Source organism: Saccopteryx leptura, chromosome 9 (genome assembly GCF_036850995.1).
Source record: "Saccopteryx leptura isolate mSacLep1 chromosome 9, mSacLep1_pri_phased_curated, whole genome shotgun sequence".
Lineage (NCBI taxonomy): Eukaryota > Metazoa > Chordata > Mammalia > Chiroptera > Emballonuridae > Saccopteryx > Saccopteryx leptura.
The window spans coordinates 7,327,674-7,351,275 of record NC_089511.1 but is presented as its reverse complement, the minus strand read 5'-3'; the positions used below and the strand labels follow the sequence as shown (position 1 = coordinate 7,351,275).

Sequence of the window (23,602 nt, the reverse complement as noted above, 5' to 3'; positions counted from 1 at the left end):
AAAATGTAAATAATCTAACCCACAGGTAAAAATTTAATTTTTCAAGTGAAAATAAAACTGAAGCCCAGGATGGTATTACTTGCATTTAAATGTTGCATAAGTTTCATTAAGTATGGTGTATAATGATGGCTTTATAATCTGACCTTTGCCTCTGAGGTTCCTTGTCACTTAACCTGATTACTCTGCCTCCACTTTCTTCTTCATAATGATTATACTCTTGCATCTTATTTAAGCCCACTTTTCCCAATTTACAGCCCGTGTTCAACTTTTTGTGCACTGACACTTGTTCTTAAGCCTAAACATAACTCAGGATGGAGTTCAAAGTCAATAAACAGCCTACGCCTAAAATATTTCATTTGTTAATTATTTTAACAGTGATTTTTCTAAACCATTAGTTCCATAAATTATGACAAATGATATTTACTCTCCAAAATGCCTAACATCCTTTTCCCACCAATCTTTAACAGCCAAAGAGAAAATTCACCCAAAAGGCACTAATAATAAATATAATCAATTAAATTACATAATATGCAGAAAAAGCAATTTCTGCCTCTTCTTTAAAGCATTATTTGACCCTTTTTATGGCTGATTATAATAGTGTTGCTTATATTCCAAACAGCAAGTATTTACATGATCCATATATACTGACACAAGTACAGTGCATGTAGTTTTAAGTGTAATACCATATAATATTTTACTTCCTTTTGCGATCTACAGTTTTTCCTAAATTTTTTCAATATCCTTATTTAGAATTCTTCAATATTACAGAATGATGAGACTACCTTTAGTAGTACCCCCTTTGTAGAAGTGCCTAACACAAAAAAATTTATATATTTTCACCAAAGAAGTAAAATATAATGGGTATTACTTAGATGTGGTAAAGGAAAACCATGACCTATGTTCAAAATTCAGTACTCCTTAGGTACAAATGCTCAAAATGATGAACGAAGAGAATTATTACTAACACTATGATTAGATTTATGAGCTTTCATATTAGACATAGTATTTTTCAAACTGTAACATAGTTACCTCTGCTCTGAACATCGCAGGATTCTAGTTAAAGAAACATAGTTTCCTTCAACTGTCCCTTTGCTTACAGTTGGCACGGATTTTCTGCAAGCCACATATAAGGCACATGCTAACCAATGAAGATCATTTCCCTATAAGAGAAAATTAAAACTTGGTTAATGATCTATAATATATTTCAATATATTTATATTAAAATTAGTAGTATACCCTAATAAATATCACAGTGGTATTTGATTAAATTGAAAGTGATATTTATATGTTTGTGAGGAACTGTATTTTCTTTTTTAAGTGAGAGGTTGGGAGATCGACAGACTACTGCATGTGCCCAGACCAGGATCCAACTGGCACCCCCTGTCCGCGGCCAATGGTCGAATCAACTGAGCTATCATCAGCTCTTTAGGCCAATGCTCAGACCAACTAAGCCACTGGCTGCGAGAGGGGAAGAGAGAGAGAAGGGGGAGAGGGAGAGGAAGAGAAGCAGATGGTGGCTTCTCGTGCGCCCTGACCAGGGACTGAACCTGGAACATCCACACCAGGCCAACGCTCTATCCACTGAGCAAACTGGCCAGGGCTCAGAGAATTGTATTCTGAAAGATAGCTCTTCTTATAATGACATTCTTTCACTGAGAGGCAGGAGTCTGTGTTCCCTCACTTTGAACTGGCTCAACTAAGAGCATACTCAAAAATGGTATTACGTAACTTTCGAGATCAAGAAGGGCAATACAGATTCCATCTGGCTCTCCGTCAGGACCTGTGCCTTGGGAGATGAAACGCTGGAGAACACCTCAGGCAAATTTCTTAACAGTCACAGAGGTTCATACTCTTATCTGAGGACTCCGGGAACTGAATGAGTAAGGCACAAAATTCACAAGAAATCAAAGGCTAAAACTCTAAAACCAGTATTTTGTATTAAATGTCACATTCTCTTCTAGCATAGCTGACTACACGCTCCACAGGGCAGGAGTTTTAAAATTTTTGTTCCCTGGTCTATTCCCAGAACCTACAACAGTGTCTGGTCAAGAGAAGGTGATCAGAAAATATTTGATACATGAATAAGTATTCATTCATTTATTGGAAAAACAAAGGGAAGAATCTGAGACCAAAATCATAAAAAAATTAAGTAATCAACATCTTTTCAAAAGTAATCTACTAACCATCTATTATTTGTCACTTCCTTGTATAATACTGGACATCACGACTTAACCTCTCTGAGCTGAACTACCTCAACTGCACGGTGATAATGCTTTTTCTATGGAATTTACAGGATTATCCTGAGGCTAAAATAAGAGTTTATTTGGAGGCACTTATGCCTGTCGCCAAAAGAGAGTCCTTCTCTTTGCCAGACCCTAGGAACCACTGGGAAATAAACAGGAATATGGCCTGGTTGGCCAGATCACCTAAGTATATGAGCGAGCTTTGCAGCCTCTATAACCTCTACAGAACTGTCCATACGAGTGATTCTATGTGTCAGAAACATATTCTCTTTTTTAACCTACAGAACAATTCTGTAACGTCGGTTAAAATATCTCAAATGTACCTATCACAAAACGGTGTCACCTAGACCTGCCAGGCGCTGAACCCACTAGCTTCTATTTTTTCCTGTCCATATCACAACGGGGAGAAAGAACTGAATTAAAATCCTACGAGTGCAAGAATAACAACAAAACCAACAAAACCTCTGGGAGACAGGGGCAATCATACCCTCCCTCGTAGAGTTAACTACCACGGGGGTCCACCCTATCCTGAGCCTACTCGTCCTCCTCTTTCCACAACCTGAAAAACGACTTCGGAAAACCACGTGGCTTCCGGTTTCAAGGCTACACACGCAGGCACCGATACGGTGATAAACAAGCCACACTTCCGCGTCCCCTCCCATTGGCCCGCGAGGGGGCGGGGCCTCCGGGAGCGGAGCCTCACTGGCTAGAACCGGACAATTTTCTCATCCGCAGGGCCCGGTCCGAAGAAAGGGACACAACGGGCCTAAATCACAGCGACCGGAGAGTCTTGTGCAATGTCTGGAGGGCGGGGGGCCGGGTGACCAAACGGTGGTCAAGGTCGTCGCAGTCCTGCCCCTTCCCAGTGACCAAGGCGGGCGTGGGTCGGGACCCGAAGGCGGCAGAAAGCACCCTGTCATTTGCCCCGGGGGGAAACCCCTCGGGCTCCCACGGACGTAAACACGGCCCGCTCCGGACCGCGTACACGCAAACAGAGGCACTGCCCGGACAAAGGCCACCTGGTCCGGGGGGAAAGGGGCCGGGGGAGAGCCAGCGGGACCCCGAGGTCCGTCCCCTTCGCCGTGCGCTCCCGTCCGCGCAACGGCACCTGTCCGCTCCGCCGACCAGGTGGCTGTCAGCGCGTCCTGGCGAGCCCGGCGCGACCTCAGCCTCGCGGGGCTGCAGGAGGGCGACAGGTGCTCCCGGTTCGGAACGCCTCAGGGATGCGCAGCAAGGCGGGCTCGCCTCCGGGGCCGCGCAGGGCTTTTCCGAAGCCGGGCTTCCGAGGCGGAGAAGCTCAGACGGGAGTCCCACCCCGGGGCGCCCGGCCCGGGGAAGAAGGGTCCCCACGCCCGCGGCGGTTGCGGCCACTAGGCCCAGAGAGCCCCCGCCTCCAGCCGCAGGCTCACCTCCAGCGTGTAGCTCTCCCTCATGCTCCGGTAGCTGTCCCAGGCTTCGGTCCGCGCCGTCTCATCCATGTTGAGGTGGCTGCACAGCTCGTCGAATCGCTGCTGGGTATGCGGGGTCGGCGTCCGCGCCGGCCGTGTGGCATCCTCCAACTCTCCGTTCTCTTCTTCCTCCTCTGAACCTGCGGCCGCCGCGGGAGGAGGAGGCGGAGGAGGTGGTGGCAGGGGCGGCGGCGACTGGTCGCCTCCGGATGGCATCGCGCACCGCTGGGCTGCCAGTCCTCAGATGAACTGAAGCCCCGGGCCCCGCAGCCATTCAAACTGCGAAGCGCCCGCCCGTCCGCCGCTTATACGACGGCTACGCCCCCGCCAACGGCGCGTGACTTCACGTACGTACCCGTAGTTCTACGCACGGCCCGCTGGGAAATGTAGTCCGGGTCGGAGGCCACAAGGGTCAAATGGATACTTCTAAAAAATAAGTCAACCCTCGTCGTCTCACTTGGGCCGAAATAAAATCGGCTTCTCTATATTTTAAGTACCTCCCCGTCGTGAGAGCGTTTCAGCACGGCTGTTGAAACGGAAACATCCGAGAAACACTGACATGTGAAGGTTTAATGTCCAAGCTATTCCCAGAAAGAAGACTCAGCACCTCGGTGTCCTTTTAAAAAAAATAAGAACAAGGGTCTCTCTGCTACAGTGAATTTCAGCCTCGCTCCTAATTCCTAGTTGTCCCGTTTCCATTTTTTTTTTTTTTTAGCGCCTTTTAAATAATTATTGGATTTATTTATTTTAAGCAGTAATTCCTCCCCCGCCCTCATTGGGCCAACCTCTTCACTGTGACATGTTTGTACTATCTTCAGTCACCCAATTGACATAACTTCATTCCTTTACTTTTATTTTACTTTCTCTTTTCCTATCTATAGGCTTGGATCACTTTATTTTTCCAGTCCTCTTGGTTTATAAATTAGTAGAGTATGCAACATTTTTTAAAAATTCATTTTAGAGAGGAGAGAGAGAAGGGGGAGGAGCAGGAAGCATCAACTCCCGTACGTGCCTAGCCCAGGCAAGCCCAGGGTCCCGAACCGATGACTTCAGCATTCCAGGTCAATGCTTTATACACTGCGCCACCACAGGTCAGGCGAGTATGCAACATTTTCATGCTTGAGGTGCTGGAAGGCATTGGGAACTGAAGAAAAGAAATGACTGGGACAAAAGCCAGAGTTTCAGGAAACTTGAGCAGCAGGGCACAGAGGTGACAGGACGCCTGGAGGGGAGAGAAGGAACTGGGGAAAGGTAACAGGATGTCCAGGAACAATTTTGAAACAACTGACAACTTGTTTGTAAAACCTGCGGTAAAATTCCGTCACCAGAATTGAATTTGCTCTCTCAGTGCTAAGATAACGCTACCAAGGGCAAGAACAGAAGTCGAACACAACTGCTTCAAAGGTATTTGTAAAAGTTTGTAAGAAATTCTAGTGCCTTCCTTATGTTTAGGCAAGGGGTACTAAACTTCAGAATAATGATATTGCTTATTTTGCTCACCATCAACACTTTACTGAAAGAAAAAATTTGATTTTAGAGGTAAAATTCTCTTTAATGTTTTTAGTAAAATTTAATGTAATTGAAGTAAAACTCATGGTAATAAAACATCAAATATGTATTTTATTAAAATATGCTTCCTGCTAATACCAGTATTTTCAAAGTCAATGGACTCTAAATAGCACAGTAATTTGTACTATCATCTACTTTAAAAATACATTTACAAAACTTGAACTGTTAGAAATTTTATTATCATTCCTATTTCTCCTTTACCTCATACTTCCATTCTACTATACCTACAAAATTTTACCGGTCTTGTGCTTGCAAGTCCGTTCTTGATCTTTCGTATTTCCTGTTATCAAAAATGTATGTACAAATTAATTTTTAAGTATCCTTCTGTTTATTCTTTTATGTCAGATTCATTGAGGTATAATTTGCTTGCAGTAAAATTCATTTTTTGGTGCCCAGTTCTATGAATTTTACAGACAGTTATCCACCAGAATCAAGATCCAGACGATTTCTGTCACCCAGTTTCCTAGTGCCCTTGGTAGTCAACCCTTCCTCATACAGCCATGGCCAACCATTGATTATTGTCCCCATAGTTTCCCTGTTTTCCAAAGTGTCACATAAATGTAATCACACATTATGTAGCCTTTGATTGGGCTTCTCTCCACTTAGCATAATGTCTTTCAGATTCATCCAGGTGGTTCCGTGTATCAATAATTTCTTTTTATTGCTAAGTCAATATTATTGCATAACTGTCCCAGCATTTACTTATCCATTCACCAGTTGAAAATATCCAGCTTGTTCTCCGTTTTTTGGTGACTATGAGAAAAGCTACTACTGACATGACAGAAATTTTCATATGATCCAGCAATTCCACTCCTGGGTATTCATCCAGAAAAAACAAAATCACTATCTTGAAAAGATGTCTGCACTCCTATGTTCATGGCACCATTATTTATAATATAGCAAAGACATGTAAACCTGTGTTCAACAACAGATGGATAAAATACACACACACACACACACACACAAACGGAATATTATTTAACCGTATAAAAGGAAATCCTACCATTTGTGACATGGATGGACCTTGAGTGCATTTACCTATACATGAAATAATTCAGAGAAAGACAAACACTGTATGATCTCAAGTGTGGAATTTAAAAATAAAACACAAACTTATAGATGGAGCAGCTCAGTGGTTGCCAGAGGTTCGGAGGGTGGGGGGAAGGGTGCAGGTGGTCCAAAGGTACAGACTTCCCAACAGTGAAGTCCTGGGGACGTACTGTACAGCACGGTGATCAGTCAACAGTGCTGTACTGTATATTTGAAAGTTGCTAAGAAATAGGTCTTTTTCTTTTCTTTATTCATTTTAGAGAGAGAAAGAGAGAAGGGGGTAAAAGCAGGAAGCATCAACTCCCATATGTGCCTTGACCAGGGAAGCTTGGGGTTTTGAACCAGCGACCTCAGAGTTCCAGGTCGACACCTGATCACTGCGCCACCACAGGTCAGGCAGGAATAGATCTGAAAAAGTCTCATTGCAAGAAAAAATTTAGTCACCCTGTGTGATAACTGATGTTACCTCAACTTATTAATGGTATCATCTCACAATATATACATACATTAAATCATTATGTTGTATGCACCTAAAGGTAATACTATGTCAATTATATCTCAAGAAATCAATATTGGTTACCAAGAGGTTTGGTTTCTAGGTTCTGATTATTCACTCACTCACGCAGTTCAGCCAGAGAGCCTGCCATCACCCATTCAAATAGCAGACGTTTAGTCAGTGCTTCCTGTATGTCAAGTACTTTGACAAGCACTGAGGGTGCAGTAGTGAATGAGACAGGCCTGGGCTCTGCCTTCACGGAACTTGTGATCTCATGGGGAAAGAGTTGGAACAAGTAACTGTCAAGTGTAAATATTAAAAGGAAATTCACAGAGCTATGAGTGCATCACAAGAGACCCTAAGCTTGTGTGTGTGTCAGGCTCAATAATTAGGTATTAAATAAATTACATTGTGTCTATATATTAGAATGAGAAAGTCTTTAAAAATATTTTGGAAGATTCTTTAATGACATGGAAAGATAATCATGATATAGTAAATGAAAAAGAGGTTACAAAACGGTATATACAGTATAACTCCATTCTTATTAAAATTATGCTATGGATCTGCAAAGAAAAATGACCCAACAGTTAACAATTATCTGCGCACACAGCATTATGGGGGGTTTTGTGTACTTTGTGCTTCCCCTACTTCCCCTCCCAGCCCCAGATTTTCTGTAACATGCATGCTTTATTTTTTACTAAGAAAAAGAATTTAAAAATTCATCAAGATGTCATTTTTGCCTATTAATTTGGCAAGTGTTATTTCAAAGGACAATACACAGTATTGGTAAGGATTTGGGGTAAATGAACATTCACAAAATGTACCCTGCTAATGGTAATATAAATTGCTACTAATGGCATCATTATAAACTTGGCAACACAAATCAAAATCCTTAAAAACAGAGGAAGTATTTTCACTTTTAGGGATTAAGGAAATCCTTAGGGATAGATGCAAAAAAAAATGCATAAACAAACCCAAATGTCTATTTTTAAGTACATGGTTAAATAAATTACATTGCTATAGGCCGATACTAAATTAGTTATTAAGAATATTAAAAATCACATTGGAGGATACTTATTGACATAGGATCCCGTATAATACTGACTTAATATGAAAATGTATTCGTTTCCTAGGGCTACCTACTATAACCTATTACCACAAACTGGGTGGCTTAAAACAAATGTCTTCTCTTACAGTTCTGAAGGTTAGAAGTCCAAAACTCAAGGCCTTGGCAGGGCGGTTTCCTCTGGAAGCCCGGCAAGAGAATGTGGCCCAGGCCTCTCCCAGCTTCCGGTGGTTGCTGGCAACCTTTGTGTGCCGTGGCTGGTAGCCACATCACTCCAGTCTCGGGCTGCTGTCTCAGAACTTTCTTCCCCGCATCTCTGTGTGTCCTCTCCTCTTTTTATGAGGACACCAGTCGGAGGATTTAGGGCCCACCCTAATCTAGTATGACAGCATCTTAACTAATTACATCTGTCAAGACCATTTTCAAATAAAGTCACATTCTGAGGTTTTCCGTTGACATAAATTTTTGGAGGATCACACATCAACCCACTACATGTATATAATGTACACATACAAGACTGGAAATCTATACCAACAGTATTTTATCCAGGGAGAGTTTATGAATATTATTTTCTTTGTGCTTTCCTGCACTTAAAAAATAAATAGCTTATGTACTGAAGTTACAGTTATATAGGGATTACGTTCTAAATGTATAAGGTGAAGATTACCTGTAGTCAAATATCACTCTTTTCCCTCCTACAGCACACAAAATACAGAACACATAAGTTTATAGTGTATCTTCTCTCAAAAACATCCAACAGGGCCAGTTCTTCCTCCAGCATCAGAGTGGATTACTGGTCTTCTGGGTGAGCGCTAGATGAAGTAGTTGGCTTGTGTTTACACGCTATATTGTACGAAAAAAGAAAAAGAGGATTTCTAAGCATAAAAGTATAGTTGAATGTGTTCAAGTTAAACGAGTGTATAATGCGACTCCATTGTTTTACTTTAGTAGAGGGAAAACAAATTTTTCACGTTTACTAAAAACACTACCAACAACAAACTGAGAAAGACTCATAAGACCACATGAAAAAATAATTACTGAGTTCCAAACAAAAAAAAAGAGGTTAAGTATATCTAACTCTGAGTCTTTCTGGGATATTTTCCACTTAAAGGTCCAGGGGAAGAAAATTTAAGGAAATAATATTGTGGATATAATGATTGCCAAATTCTGTCTCTTAAAATTCTTCCCAAGTATACTTTTCTTTTTTTTTTTTTTTTTTTCCTCATTTTTCTGAAGCTAGAAACAGGGAGAGACAGTCAGACAGACTCCCGCATGCGCCCGACCGGGATCCACCCGGCACGCCCACCAGGGGCGACGCTCTGCCCACCAGGGGGCGATGCTCTGCCCATCCTGGGCGTCGCCATGTTGCGACCAGAGCCACTCTAGCGCCTGGGGCAGAGGCCACAGAGCCATCCCCAGCGCCCGGGCCATCTTTGCTCCAATGGAGCCTAGGCTGCGGGAGGGGAAGAGAGAGACAGAGAGGGAAAGCGCGGCGGAGGGGTGGAGAAGCAAATGGGCGCCTCTCCTGTGTGCCCTGGCCGGGAATCGAACCCGGGTCCTCCGCACGCTAGGCCGACGCTCTACCGCTGAGCCAACCGGCCAGGGCTACTTTTCTTTTAAAGATGTAGCATTGTGGTTTCTTTCATGACTTTTAAGATAAATTAGCTATATAAAACTCAGTCAAAAAAACAAGTATTGTCATGTACAGAGGCTGACATCGTGGGTAGTCAAAGAATATGTTTAATAAAAAATAATTAAACTTCCATTTGCTCTATAGAACATCATAGAAAGTAATTTAATAAATTACAAATGACTTTTTAAGACGTTTGCTCAACTACAGAAAGCAACTTCAGACTACACAAAACACAACTGGTAAATATTGCAAATGTCCAAAAGAAAAATTGGACTAAGACTTGTATCATGAAACCTGAAACAAGGGCTATAAATACAAGGCAATAACAGCTATAATTCTTTTAGTAACTACCAACACATACGTGGATATCCTTTCAACTGCAACTTTAGTATTATGTAATTCTACTGATTTTTTTTTCCTTTATAAACCTTAACTTTATACAACCATATTTGCGTGTTTTCTTTTTAACCTGATAGCTGGATAACTCCCCCCCACAATCAATAATAAATAGAAGTATCTTGAAACCCAAGAGAATGTTTAAAGTTAGTATCAGCCTTAATACTTTTAAAACTGCAATTGCCTTATTACATAGAAAGAGAATCACTAAGATGTTAACCAAATTCATTTGAGCATTAATTAGGAAAATACATTATCTCATAAATTTGATATAAATTAGATTTTAGTGACAAGATCTAGGGCTTTTTTTCTCCTGTTTTTAATTTTTAATTTGGGAAAGAAAGGAATAAAGGTGAAGTACAGTGAAGGAAGGGAAAGATGGATGGTTTTGAAATACTCCACTGGCAACCTAAGTTCACTGTGTCTGAAAAACTTTGGCTATCTCACAGGTGTACTAGTTAAAGAAAAGTGCAGTACTGCAAAGGGAAGAGACTGCATCTGTAATACACTGTTTTCATAATGAAGACACTACCCACTTCTCCTGCATGGGCATTATCGTGACTATTGCTAAGACATTGCATAAAGGATTATCAATTCACCCTGGCTGGTTGGCTCAGTGGTAGAGCGTCGGCCTGGCGTGCAGAAGTCCCGGGTTTGATTCCCGGCCAGGGCACACAGGAGAAGTGCCCATCTGCTTCTCCACCCCTCCCCCTCTCCTTCCTCTCTGTCTCTCTCTTCCCCTCCCGCAGCGAGGCTCCATTGGAGCAAAGATGGCCCGGGCACTGGGGATGGCTCCTTGGCCTCTGCCTCAGGCGCTAGAGTGGCTCTGGTCGCAACAGAGCGATGCCCCGGAGGGGCAGAGCGTAGCCCCCTGGTGGGCATGCTGGGTGGATCCTGGTCGGGCGCATGCGGGAGTCTGTCTGACTGTCTCTCCCCGTTTCCAGCTTCAGAAAAAATAAAAAATAAAAAAAAAAAAGGATTATCAATTCAAAGAACTAGTATTTTGGAAAAATACAAAAATCAGTACCATCCCAATGGAACTTACATAATTTTGTAAATACATATAACACTGTCTCTCTAATCAGGAGTTAGTTATTTTACATACAGAGACATACATAATTTACTAGTAAATATCTTGTAAAATCCAATGTAATTGTTTAATTCATGACAAAGCAAGAGTTCTATCATCAAAACATACTGAAAATTCTTTTTTCTGTGGAAGAGAGTGGAGTACATTTCCCCCTTAAATTTATCCCCTTGCAAACTTTTCCACTGACTTATTCAAGTACCAGAAGAATGCTAACATTGTCTCTCTTTAAGATATAAATGGTATTTTGCATCCAATTCACTTCTAATTGTTTTATATGTATACGCAGGTGAACCTGGACCTCAACCTTGTCAGAATAATAGCAGCTTTAGAAGGAGAAACTGTATCCCAAGTCAAATATCAGACAAGTTCTACATGATATAGGGCTCTAGGAAACTGATCAGAAGCCTTGGGCTTCATTTTCTGGTTTACAGGTATAACTCGTATATATTTTTTGAGATTATTCAAAGTGCATTTTCAAAATGGGTGACTCAGTATATTTAATATAAACTGAAAACCCAACACTGATTCTGGGCAACATTTAGTCTGCTTACACCTAGAAGAAACTCAAGATGAACTTAGACTGTTTACATATTACTTGATCACTATCATGTTAATTTTGGAATATTACCATAATGTAAAACACAAATAGAAATCTACACAAATAAAGCAAACAAATTTTTTACATGACGTATGCTACATTGAAAGTTCTCTTCAGTGGCATTTCATGAGTTTGCTTTTTCTGAACCCTGAAAACTGACATTACTCATCTGAGACACAATTATTTCTAAAAGGAGGCCAGACTGTGAAAAACTCAAACTAAGTATGTCTAGAGGGTGCCAAAGTCACATGACACAGGATCATTTTATGACTCAATTTCACTAGTATCAGAGTTAAGCTCAGCAAAAAGCAAGTCATATTTCCTGCCAGATTAACATGATATAGAGGATGTGTTTAAAAAACCCCTGAAAACAAGTATAGAATTAGAAACGAATGTAAACTTCCTAAACTAACTCAGCTGAGGTAACAGGTAGCCAGTTAAGTTGGCTGATTGGGAAATTTATTTCTTCTTTCAAACACACTTGTACCTGAATTGGAAACATCAGCAGTGCATCAAAACACTAGAGCATTTTCATGTAATTAAAGCAATGAATGGTGATGTAGATTCTACAGCTTTCATGACATTCATTAGCTGCCCAAATTATTGCTGAGTTTTGACCTGTAAATTATAGGTGTCAAGGAGGCTGTAAAACTATATTCAAATTAAATCAGTAATATGCATAAAGTATTCTGTGTTCACTGCAAATATATTAAATATACAACTCTTATTGAGCATAATTTTCATAAAATTAACCCCCAACAAAATTATAATGCCTTTTGTTGTAATTTGACACCTTTATGTATTTGATAGTACATATGAGTTCAGAGACTTATGAATCTTAAGAAACAGTACATGCAAAACGTCTCTGAAAGCAATTTGCGCTATTAAACAAATAACTGAAAGGTCCGGCCAGTAAGTTATGGATGCACTCCACACTGGGGTATTTACAATTAATAATTAAAGGAAAAAATCCAAAATCAGTTCAGCATGTCAGCATGGTTGGGCTGGGGATCAGTCTTCATTACTAGAGTCGGAGTCCTCGGGCGAGGACGACGTGCTGTCGGACCCGGAGGAAGCCTCGGCTTTCTCGGAGCCCTCATCTGTGCTGTTGTCATGGAGAGGACTCGGCTCAGCTCCCCCTCTGTCGTCCTGATCGCTACCTCGGGAACCTTCTTCCTTTACGTCCACGGACTTCGCTGAGCCTGTGTCGCTGCTTTTGCTTTTCTGTACATCAAAAGGACTGGACTGGGACAGAGCTGGAATACGAAGATTAAGGCCTGGAGTGAGAAGCATCCCTGGATAAAGTATGTTGGACAGTAACAGCGGGTTCAGAGCTAACGGGCTGGCGGCTGCCGCGGGCTTTGCCGCCGCAGTGGAGGACGTCGAAGGAGAACTTGACACACAGTTTTCTCCACCATTCTCTGAATTCTGGCTCCCTGTCCTTTCTTTTTTTCCTTCTAGCTCCTTAGAGTCAGTTCCCTTTTTTTCTTCTGTTCCAGATTCTGCAGGCTTGGTCAGGAGTCCTCCCATGCCCAGGAGGCCTGGTAGCCCCGTCATTCCCGACAGCAGCATGGGGAACATGGCGGCCGCGCTCTTCGCTTCTCCTCCCGCGGAGAGGCCGGCAGGCATTCCCATCAGCCCTGCGGTCACTTGCAGTGACTGCAGGTTGTGGAGGTTTTGTTGTAAGGCCTGCAGAGTGGTGAGATCCATACCTGGAAGTAATCCATTGGCTAACAAAGCACTGCCCGCGACGCTGGAGGCGGTGGCAGCCGCGGCTGCTGCGGTGGCCTTCGCGATGCCGCTTTTAGGCCGCCTGCCTCGCCTGCTCACTTCCTCTCTCACTACAGGGCCGGTGAGGATACGTTCGTACATACTTTCTGGAAGAAACCCCTGGAAAAATATAATTAAAAGTAGCTACATTAAAATCAACAGTTACTAACTTGTGATACAAAAGTAGCCTATTAAAATAGGCGATTATTAATGAAGTTAGTATAATACAATCAGTTATGCAAGAGACACCCTAATTTCATATTATTTTAAGTAGTGGCTTGAAACAGCTGTTCCACCTCTCATTTTATCATAAAATAAGAGAGCAGGAAGAGGCTTCTAGCCTTCCTCTGCATTGGGAGGCATTCATTTACAAACATATTCCTGGAGGGTCACTCTTCCACCCTCATGCGTTCCCTGTCACTAAACGTTACTCTGGAAGACGAAAGCAGTGCTCCTCGTCTTGTCTGCGAAAACAAGGAGGAAAGGACAGAGGAACGAAGAGGTGGAGGTGAAAATGAGATGCTTCACGTGAATCTTTTTACTATCACTTTGGGGACAGGGGATACAGCCAAGCTGCAAAAAATATTCCCAGACTCCAAATTCCTAGAAGTTTTAGGAGTTTGGAACCTCTAGACCAGCACTGTCCGAAAGGAATATAATGTAAGTCACATTTTCAAGTTTCTAGTAGTGCAAAGGAGAGAAAATCATCCCTAATTTCACCACTCAGATAACCACTGCTCATGTTTCAGGATCTGTGCTTCCGTTTCCCTTTTTATATACATATACAACTTACTCAGTACTCCCACCTCTTCTCAAAACTACAGCAGTCACACTGAACCCAGTTTCACAGCCTGCACTTTTCACACAGACACCTGTAGAAATAGCTGCTATTCATTCAGCACTTACTGTGTGGTCAGGCTTCACTATTCCAAGAGCTTAACAACTATCCCATTTAACATACTGTGAAGTCTCTCTCCTCTGTAATTAGATGTTCTTTCTAAGGTACAATTCTTTAAATAGTTGCATAATTTTCTAAAATATGGGTAAACCATTAACATATTCCCAATGTTTTACTCCTACTATGACAAATGTCCTTTTATGTAGTATTTCTTTCCCTAGGATCTTAGAGGCTACAATAAAAACAGACCGGGATGTATCGAGTCTGCATTCCTACCCGACAAGTATCTGAGAAATTTGTTAACATGTTCCGCAAAATAAAAACGGTAAACAAAAAAGCACTGTCACATGTCCAAAAAATATTTGCAGATTCTTAACTTGAAATTCAATCTGAAGTATGATTATGTGGCATCTAATTTTTAAAATGATTCCTGAGTTAGTGTTTATGAAATACTCACAGATTGCTTAACGACATCTCCCCATTCAGGAGCGACTCCATATTCTGAATTCTCTTTCAGGAACCTACATAGGTCTTTCAAAGGAGGAGCAAATGCACCTCCAACCTGTAAACAAAAGAGATTATTAAACATATAAACTATTAAGTATGGAGGCACGTCTTGCATTTATTTAGAATTTCTTTAAAACACGTATTCTTTGAACCTTTGACATTCTTTATTGTATTAAAAAGCACTACCACAACTCATAAGGACTATTAAAATACTATATCCATAAACATGTGGAAATGTAAATTATTAATGTTTGAGTATCTAGAATGGTAAAATAATCAACTATCATTTACTGTGCACCTCCTATTCTGAACAGGCAGTATAGCGCTTAAGCCAAACAATAAATCTCCCTGAGCCTCAGTTTTCTTATCCATAAAATGGGGATAACACTTCCCTCATGGGGTTTTATGAGGATAAAATGATATAATTCGAGTGCATCAGCATAAGGTCTCTGGCACATAATAAAGTTACTGTTATTTTTATTATTATATGCCAAATATATAATTTACTTTAGTTCTCATGACACCCTTTTGAGATAGTAATAATAAGAGTTAGGGTGAGGTTTCAAAGTTAGGCCTCAAAAACCCATGCTCTAATTTATTCAGTATATACTGTATCTTCATAGGATATGTACATTGGGTTTAGTATGGCCAGCTATAATACCTATAAGTATTTTTATCTAGTAATTCCTACTGTCACTAGTTTCTGTAGTTGATCTTTCTTTCTCCTTTTTATTATCCCCTTCATTAAACTCGTTTAAACTAGAGGTCCTCTGGGTGGTTTGGGGGAATTTAGCAGGGAGATTTTTTTTTCCTTAGTGACTCATGAATCCTGAAGCCTATAAACTCTAGAGACTTAAGACAAACCAAGAATTCTACAAATTAAGGGAATTAACGGATCCCATATCAGGTTATCACCTTAAAAATAAAATGTAGAATCTTTAATATTAAACATAACAACTAAAAATATAAAATTGTTCCATTTCCATAAAAACTGGCTAAAACAAATTTATTCATATCAGTAATGCTAACTTTTATTAAAAATAAAGTGCAAAGATTTGTAACAATCTATGCAAGCATGAAATTAAGAAAAATGCTACTGCAACGTCACCATGCTCTTTCCCTAATACAGTACATCGATGACACCACTTTAAAGTACTAACAAAAGCTAAGTAAGCTACCTCTATAAAACTGAGGGAAAAATTAGTATTAATGAGCTGGCACACACAATATTAAAACTGTCATTTAAAAAAGTTTTCTTCCAATTCCAGTATTTCTTTTGAGCAATTAAAATAATTTTACAATAATTTTATACTAGCAATGAGGTCATTTAAGAACTCAGAAATTACCAGGAGCTATGTAAGGTAATTTAATTTGTGAGTGAAGGAACACGGTGAGAAATTTGCTGTTCTTACTCTGGTTTTCTTTCTTGTTTGTTCTGTTGCTCATCAGAATAAAAATATCAAAGCTATCAAATTTAAAAAAGGATACCACTGTGTTCTATCATTTACTTTGTGAGTGAACGAGTAAATTTTTGGTGTACCAATCAAAACATAAAGCAGAAACAATTTGGGTAAACAAATGTTGAGCCACATCTGGTTCAGAAATAGACTGTGGAAAAACCTGACTCTTACTACGCAATCAATAAAGCAAGATAAGCACAGGGGTACCGTTAGACTGTACAGCATCTTTGTTTATGACATTTTGTTTCCATCTATTAGAAGAGTAAGTAATATGCCTTGATAGAACAAAGGCACTTGACAGCCATCGGATGGAAAATTACAGTGAAAAATATATAAATCTATGATGGCCATGATGAGAGTATTGTCCCATTTCATCAGGGTTTCTCAACCTCTGCACTCTAGACATTTTGGGATCGTGGTGTGGAGGGTTGTCCTAAGTACTGTACAAAGCTTATCAGCATCCTTGGCCTCTACCAAGCAGAGGGCAACAGCCTCCTTCCTCGGCTTCTTCCGCCACAACCTACCCCCGGCTCCCTCCCCCGAGCGGCCTCAGACGTGATGCCCTTGTGCAGGGCAGCTCTTAGGCACAGCTACGTCAGTGCCTTGCTTATTTCAATCAGCAGCTTAGCCAAAGATATAAAATCAGACTGCAAAAAATTATAGTCCATGCCTTCCCCCACAAATCTGCAGGGTCTGACCTATTTCTAGACCTGATAGAAAATAAATGCATAATGAACAAACAGTGTTTTAGAGATCTCTTAAATTTTGAATCCATATAAAAGAACAACAAATATACAAATACCTTTCTGGCATTTCTTCTGTTAATCAGCTGAACACGTTCTTCCCCAGTGAGACTATTAACATCTAGTTTATTGGGGTTTCTGCAACGATGCCTTTTTTGTTTGGGCCTTCCTTCATGAAGCTGCATTCTCTAAAATAGACATAAAAAGAGATTTAAAATCTTGACTTGTGCAAATCATACAAATGAGTTGATTAAAGTAATTTAATCCAGTAATAATGGAGATGTGTATTATAACATATACATTATATCTCTAATATGTCATATTTAAGAATTTATCCATTCATTAAACTTTAAAGATCTTTAACATTTAAATATATTTATATTTAATATAACAAAACTATTAAATAAGACTTTTAAAATTATTGCATAAATCTTATCTTCCAATTGTAAATTTCAACATTATCCTAATGATCATACAGAATGGTCACTCTGGATGAAAGTAAGCTCCTGACATGACGACGCTGCCAGTTCCTTCTTTGAATACCCTCAAAGACACTGTATCCCTAGAGCGCTGCTTGGAGGAGTTCCCAGTGATGCTGGGGCAGGCGCCTCGACCGAGTTCTTTCCTTCTCCTGGTCAACATCAGATTGTCTCTGGGCTCTGACTTGATTTATATGTGTGGTAGCTGGGCTGGTGGCTTTCATTTCCCTCCATCTCACTAAGGGACGTTCTTTCTCCTCCCACGTAACCCTCACAATATTCAAAGACATTACTCTTGTTTTACAAATGAGAACCTGCGCTCAGAGTTTATCTACCTGGAGGTCCAGCAGCCAGCAAGTGGCAACATCTGGCAATGAACACTTCCCATCAGATCATCCGCTTACCTCTGCAACTGTCAACAGAGCAGGGCTTGATGTGTGTACCCATTCCCCACGAATCAGAAAGAACAGCCTCCGACTCTGCAGCACGGCATGCCCGTCCCATCACAGCCGGCACCGCAGTCAGCTCTTTCTATCCAGTTACTATTACGCCCAAAATTCCCTGGCATAATCTGGAATACAGACTAGTCCCTGTTTTATGAATATGCCTTACACTCCTATCCTCATTTAACTCTCTTCATACTTGTTTTACAATGCCTGGAATAGCCTTCTCTTGGTCACAGGCCCACTAATTCTTTTTTCATCCATCAGTCACATGTCAGCTCTATTTTCCTTCTATCTTCCTCCAAATACTTTACTCTGCTTAAGCAGAGTAATTATTCTTTTATCTGCTTCCATGGCATTTTATATATACATCTGCTACAATATATATATACCATGTTATAATTACTTAGTTATCAGTATATCACAAATGAGTGTGAGATCCAAGAAATTGTTAAAGTATCCATAGGAAATTAAACTACTTTTTATTTCATAGTCTTTACTGTGATCAATGCTGCTTTTAAAAATGTTATTAAAATCTTTTTATTCTTTCCTTTTTCTTTTTTCTTTTAGGTGAGAGGAGGGGAGATAGTGAAGCAGACTCCTGCATGCGCCCTGATTGGGATCCACCTGACAACCCCATCTTGGGCCAATGCTCAAGTACCAAGCTATTTTTAGTGCCTGAGGGTGATGCACTCCAATGAAGCTATTCTCAGCACCAAGGGCCACACTCAAACCAATCAAGCCACTGGCTTTGCGAGAAGAAGAAGAAGAAAAGGGGGAGAGGGGGTAGGGAGAAGCAGATGGTCCCTTCTGTGTGCCCTGACCAGGAATTTAACTTGGGATGTCCATATGCCAGGCCAACACTCTATCCATTGAGCCACCACCCAGGGCCAAAAATGTTATTAAAATCTCAATAACAAAGTTATATTAAGACATTATGATACAAAGGTTATTTGCAGTAAAAAATAATAAATGAATATAACTTTAAAAAATTAAGGAGGATTCCTCTGCAGCGATAAGAGAATCTGTTAGGGACTCAAGTGTAAATGTCATCAGGGCAATAACTTTACATTGTTTTATCTTCAATGCCTTAGAATAGCAACCAGCTCACAGTAGTTACTCAATATAAACTTACTGACTGAATAAGTAAATATTATTTTGTAAACTGCTACAAAGTTAGTGTTAATTCTCATTATTTTTAGAATGGCAATGTTCACTCCATGATGCCCATCAGACTAGTGAAAATGCTTCTCTCTCAGAATTAAAGTTTTACTTGGCTTTTTTTTAATCAAAAGGAATTAAGTAAAAGTTCAAGAATATGAATTATCCTTTGAGAAAACTAGAAATGTGACAAGAATTCAAAAACTAAGACCCAAGATCTCTATTTTAGACTGGTAGGTTATTTCACAGTGACAATAATGGCAATGTAATTACTGACCAGGGCTGAAAGTGATTTTTCTTACTGAACATTTGTTAAATGTGGAATGAAAAACGAAAAATGGCAGTGTACTGTATCATGGGGAAGAGCGTAATTATTTTTTTCTGCTAATTTTCCTAAGTCTTAGGCCAAATACAAACATATTTAACATAAGTGGATGAGAATGTAAGCCTCATCACTAAAGGCTTGACAAATCACAGAAATAACAGACACCGACTTCTAAAGGGTCACCTACAGGAATAAAGGCTCCCAGGTCCTCCACGTAACCCGGGTGCTCCTTAAGCCACTTGTCCAGATCCTTTCTCTTCGGTGCGTCATCGCCTGCGAGTCTGGTTCCGTCCTTCAGGTGAATGACCGGAACCGGACTTTCCGTGTCAGGAATTCCCTGTGGTTGAAGATAGGGGAGTGCTGGGGTTATCCCTGCAGTAATCTGGGCGGGGGTTAAGCCCAAAGGAACCTGGGGAAGAACAACAAACAAACACTTTATTTCCATGCTTTATCATTCTAATTCTGTCCCAACATAGGACTTTCTTTTCAGAAGAGCAAAAAAACCAAGTTGTTGTTTAAAAGTCGGCAAAATCTTCCAAATTTAAGATTTTTGTGAATCTTGGCCGGTGTTGACTTTTACTGACATACAATCTAAAACTATGTAGTATACTTCTAATGTCCTCATTATTATACAAAATTCATAAAACACTAATATATATATTTACATGGGAGAAATTCTGCAGTCTATATTATTTTACTTACATGATTAGGTGGTTTGTTTCTGTTTAAAAAGAGGATGTCAACACCTTCAACATTCTTCCTCCTTCCCCGCCTTTTTTTGACTATAGGCTGGTTGTCTAATATAACTCCATTGGCACCAAGGGTAGATTGAATGGAAATACCTAATCAAATTAAAAATGCAAAATAGTGATAAAAATCTAGATCTTAAATGTATTAAAAGCAACCACTTTTCTAAATATATGGAAATGTTGGTTTTATTTTACATGTCCTACATCAAGCAATTCTTTTTTTTATTTTTCTAAAGTTGGAAACGGGGAGGCAGTCAGACAGATTCCCGCATGCGCCCAACCGGGATCTACCCGGCATGCCCACCAGGGGGCGACGCTCTGCCCATCTGGGGGAGGGGTGGAGAAGTAGATGGGCACTTCTCCTGTGTGCCCTGGCTGGGAATCGAACCCGGGACTCCTGAACGCCAGGCTGACACTCTACCACTGAGCCAACCGGCCAGGGCCTATCAAGCAATTCTTAAGGCTAAAAACATTGATGTGTCATTTAAAACCTTGAAGAACTGTAATGTAGGCCCCTTTCAACTTCTGATTTATTTCCTCAATTTCCCCCCAGCTACTCACGTATGCTCTCTGCCTTCCCCTTTCAGAGGGAGAAGCATGCCTTCCTCATGTACAAGATAAACCATTCTCTTTGCTGTGAACCCATTCCAACTTTTCTAAAGAATTGTTTCATAATTTATCTCTGCTTTTAAAGATGAGTAAGTTCCTTTCCTTAATGAGTACTATACTATCTAGAATGCTCTTATTAAAAGAAAATGCTATTAAGGTTCTTTGTTTAGAATGGTTCACAGCTATAGTGCAAAATATATTTTCAATCATTCTAGGAGAATTGTTTGTGCAAGTTCTGTGTATCCCCAAGAGAAAGCACCGCACGTTGGCTGACTGTGCAACCTTAGAGAGAGAGGTCACTACCTTCCTACATCTGTTTCAAAAAGGTACCTTATTCAGATGGTAAGGAAAAACTAATTGCAATGATTAGAAAGAATTTTTGTGCATAAAAGCTATCATTATGTCCACATAACATATTTTATTATGATCAGATCACCAAACTATTATATGATTTGAAAATTCTTTTACTATAGCACATTTTATCTGTAATGATAGTTTTTCTTAAAGTACCACTTTTTAAACTATTCTGTTTTATAGGAACTTCTCATGGCTCCCTATTGTCTTATATCCATCGCCATTCCCGCTCTGTTTTTGATGTTGCTCATAATGTACCTTCACCTCTTTCCTAAGCAGGCTCTGATCTTACACAGACATCTCTCTGGTAACAACCCTGCTTCCGCAGCATTCCAAGAGAATGAAAGACTACCTTCCACTGATTACTCATAAAGGATTCCTATATCTTGTAGCTACCCAGACTATAATGGCTCTACAGTCTTCCTACAACTTCTCTTTGTAACTTCCTCTACCAATCACCATTATTTTGTGATTTAGGTGTTTTTCTTTAAATTCATCATTTGTTTTCATACTGTAATACTACCTGAACTTTTTTCAGAATAAAGCAATTCTTGATAAAATTATATTTTTCACCCAGATATATAAGCTCCCAAAACTAAACTGGCCTCTATGGTTTAAAAATGTCATATTAAAAGTTCCAATATTTATTTATATTGAAAATTATATTGATGACAGACTTAAGAGAGGGCCCAACATTAAAGGGCCAATGAGTTCGTATTAGAAGAGTAAATAAGAGAGGTTTTGGAAATGCTAGGCAGTAGTTGACGCTAAGATGACCACTCCCAGGACACTCACCTGACGTTGGCATGGATTTTGGGCAGCTGGCGAGGCTGGTCTCGGGCGCGCTCTGGAGCTCCCGCAGTCGAGAGAGACACTGCTGCTGCCCCAGGGCGCCGTCCTCACTGTCCAGCGGTCTCTTCTGAGCAAGCCCTTGCTTCTGAAACGTCAACTTCAAACCACCTTCCTGTGAAATAAACACCATTACTAAGAAAGGAACAATTTAAAACATCTTGTAGGATGTTAAGAGAAATGTTTTACTTAGAAAAAGTGAAATAAAAACCCGAAACATTAAGTTCTCTTTTGCTCATAAATCAGTTGAAGAAAACATTAAACAATGTCTGTAATGCATATTAAAATCTCTATCTTACATGAGAAAGAAACCCAGGTGCTTGTATGAGCAAAACAAACTTTTTCACATGAGCTGTGTTTTCACATAACACTTTCAGCTTTGGACATACGCCTCTATGGACATTATTCAAATGACATTTTAGAGAACATTACCCTTGTTTAAGACACTAGGTAATCATTTCGCTTCAAAAAATCATATAGAAAAATGAAAGGATACTGAAAACAAGGCATGCTAAATGTTTAAAACAGAAAGTGTGCTGACATACCATTGAAAGTTATACAGAAGAACCCAAACAATTAGAAGTTGTCAGACTGTTTAAGAAAGCGTCTTGATCAGGAGAGAGACTATTTTCAGAAGTATAGGTAGAGAAACATACTTAACGATGATCCCTCTAGTAGGACATTCAAGTGTAATAACCTGGATACCAAAAGGAAAATTATCCGAACACCAGGAAACAAGGGTGTGAAGGAAGTAAGAGTAGGAGCAGGCAGCCGTTTGCAGGAAAAGCATGCTGCACACCACAATCGCAACCAGGCCCTAGGGCAATAAAAATAAACATACGTCTTTGATTTTCACTGTAAACTCCTTTTCTCGTACATGCTTCTTCACCTTTGACATCTGTGCCGACTGCTCGTGCTCTTCTCTCACGCCGGCCCCCGGAGGAGTGGGCACCCGGGGCTCGCTGCGGTCTGTGGCCGCCCCGGGGCTGTCCAGCAGCTTTGTGGTATAGAAAGAGGCCACTGTGTTGGCATCGTAACTTCTTCTAGCTGAAGGCCACTTCCCTTTCAGAACTGTTTGACAAATACTGTCCAACCGGTTGATCATCACACGGTCCTGGAAAAGCACACCACATCGAAGTGTAATTTAATAATTAGGCCAGACCTTTGGAGACCACGTGGGTCCCTGCCTGGATGGCTCTCACCCAAAGAATATATGTGCATTTAGTATGCAGGCACATTCTCACACACATACTGCATTCTATAAGAAATTATTCAAGTACAAGTAAAGCTTAAAAATATTACATTACAAAGAAACTTTTCTTATAACTTTTGTTTTTGTAATTACAAAAGTCACAGGTTCCTTGTAAAAAATTCAAACACAGAAGAAGTACATAAGAAAGTTTTGAGTTCTCCATCCCCCCATTTTTCAATTTCATTCCTAAAGGTAAACAGTCTTGTCCCGTCTAGTCATATACAGAAGAGTTGTATAATGCGGTCGGAACTCCCACCACCGAACACACATGTGCCTAAATGACCTTCCCCCCTGGAGTCACAACTTGCTACGATTTCTCCAAGGAGACCCAGTTGAAAGCACTGATATCATAACGAAGCATTTGAATGTTAATTTGTTTATGAACATAAGCAATATCTTTTACTCTCAACGTTC

General features: G+C 40.3%; 2 protein-coding genes across 14 annotated transcripts in view; both read right to left on the bottom strand.

Moving 5' to 3' along the window:
• Window positions 1–4,017, bottom strand: part of RBL2 (RB transcriptional corepressor like 2) — a 59,031-nt gene extending 55,014 nt beyond the window's left edge. For both annotated transcript variants that reach the window (XM_066349743.1, XM_066349744.1), the window contains exons 1-2: window positions 3,653–4,017; window positions 1,030–1,160 (exon numbers count right to left, since the gene is read on the bottom strand). In XM_066349743.1, coding sequence (XP_066205840.1) covers window positions 1,030–1,160; window positions 3,653–3,907 — 386 coding nt within the window. In that variant the 5' untranslated portion in view covers window positions 3,908–4,017. The remainder of the gene's footprint in view (window positions 1–1,029; window positions 1,161–3,652) is intronic.
• Window positions 4,018–7,262: 3,245 nt separating this feature from the next.
• The window catches only part of CHD9 (chromodomain helicase DNA binding protein 9), a 169,597-nt gene continuing 153,257 nt past the window's right edge, over window positions 7,263–23,602 (bottom strand). For 3 of the 12 annotated variants that reach the window (XM_066349159.1, XM_066349160.1, XM_066349158.1), the window contains exons 33-39: window positions 22,778–23,050; window positions 21,883–22,051; window positions 20,078–20,217; window positions 19,563–19,784; window positions 17,027–17,155; window positions 14,715–14,819; window positions 10,861–13,479 (exon numbers count right to left, since the gene is read on the bottom strand). In XM_066349159.1, coding sequence (XP_066205256.1) covers window positions 12,601–13,479; window positions 14,715–14,819; window positions 17,027–17,155; window positions 19,563–19,784; window positions 20,078–20,217; window positions 21,883–22,051; window positions 22,778–23,050 — 1,917 coding nt within the window. In that variant the 3' untranslated portion in view covers window positions 10,861–12,600. Of the gene's footprint in view, window positions 8,716–10,860; window positions 13,480–14,714; window positions 14,820–17,026; window positions 17,156–19,562; window positions 19,785–20,077; window positions 20,218–21,882; window positions 22,052–22,777; window positions 23,051–23,602 lie in introns of those variants that run through there. The other 9 variants (XM_066349162.1, XM_066349163.1, XM_066349166.1 and 6 more) reach the window with 8 other exon arrangements.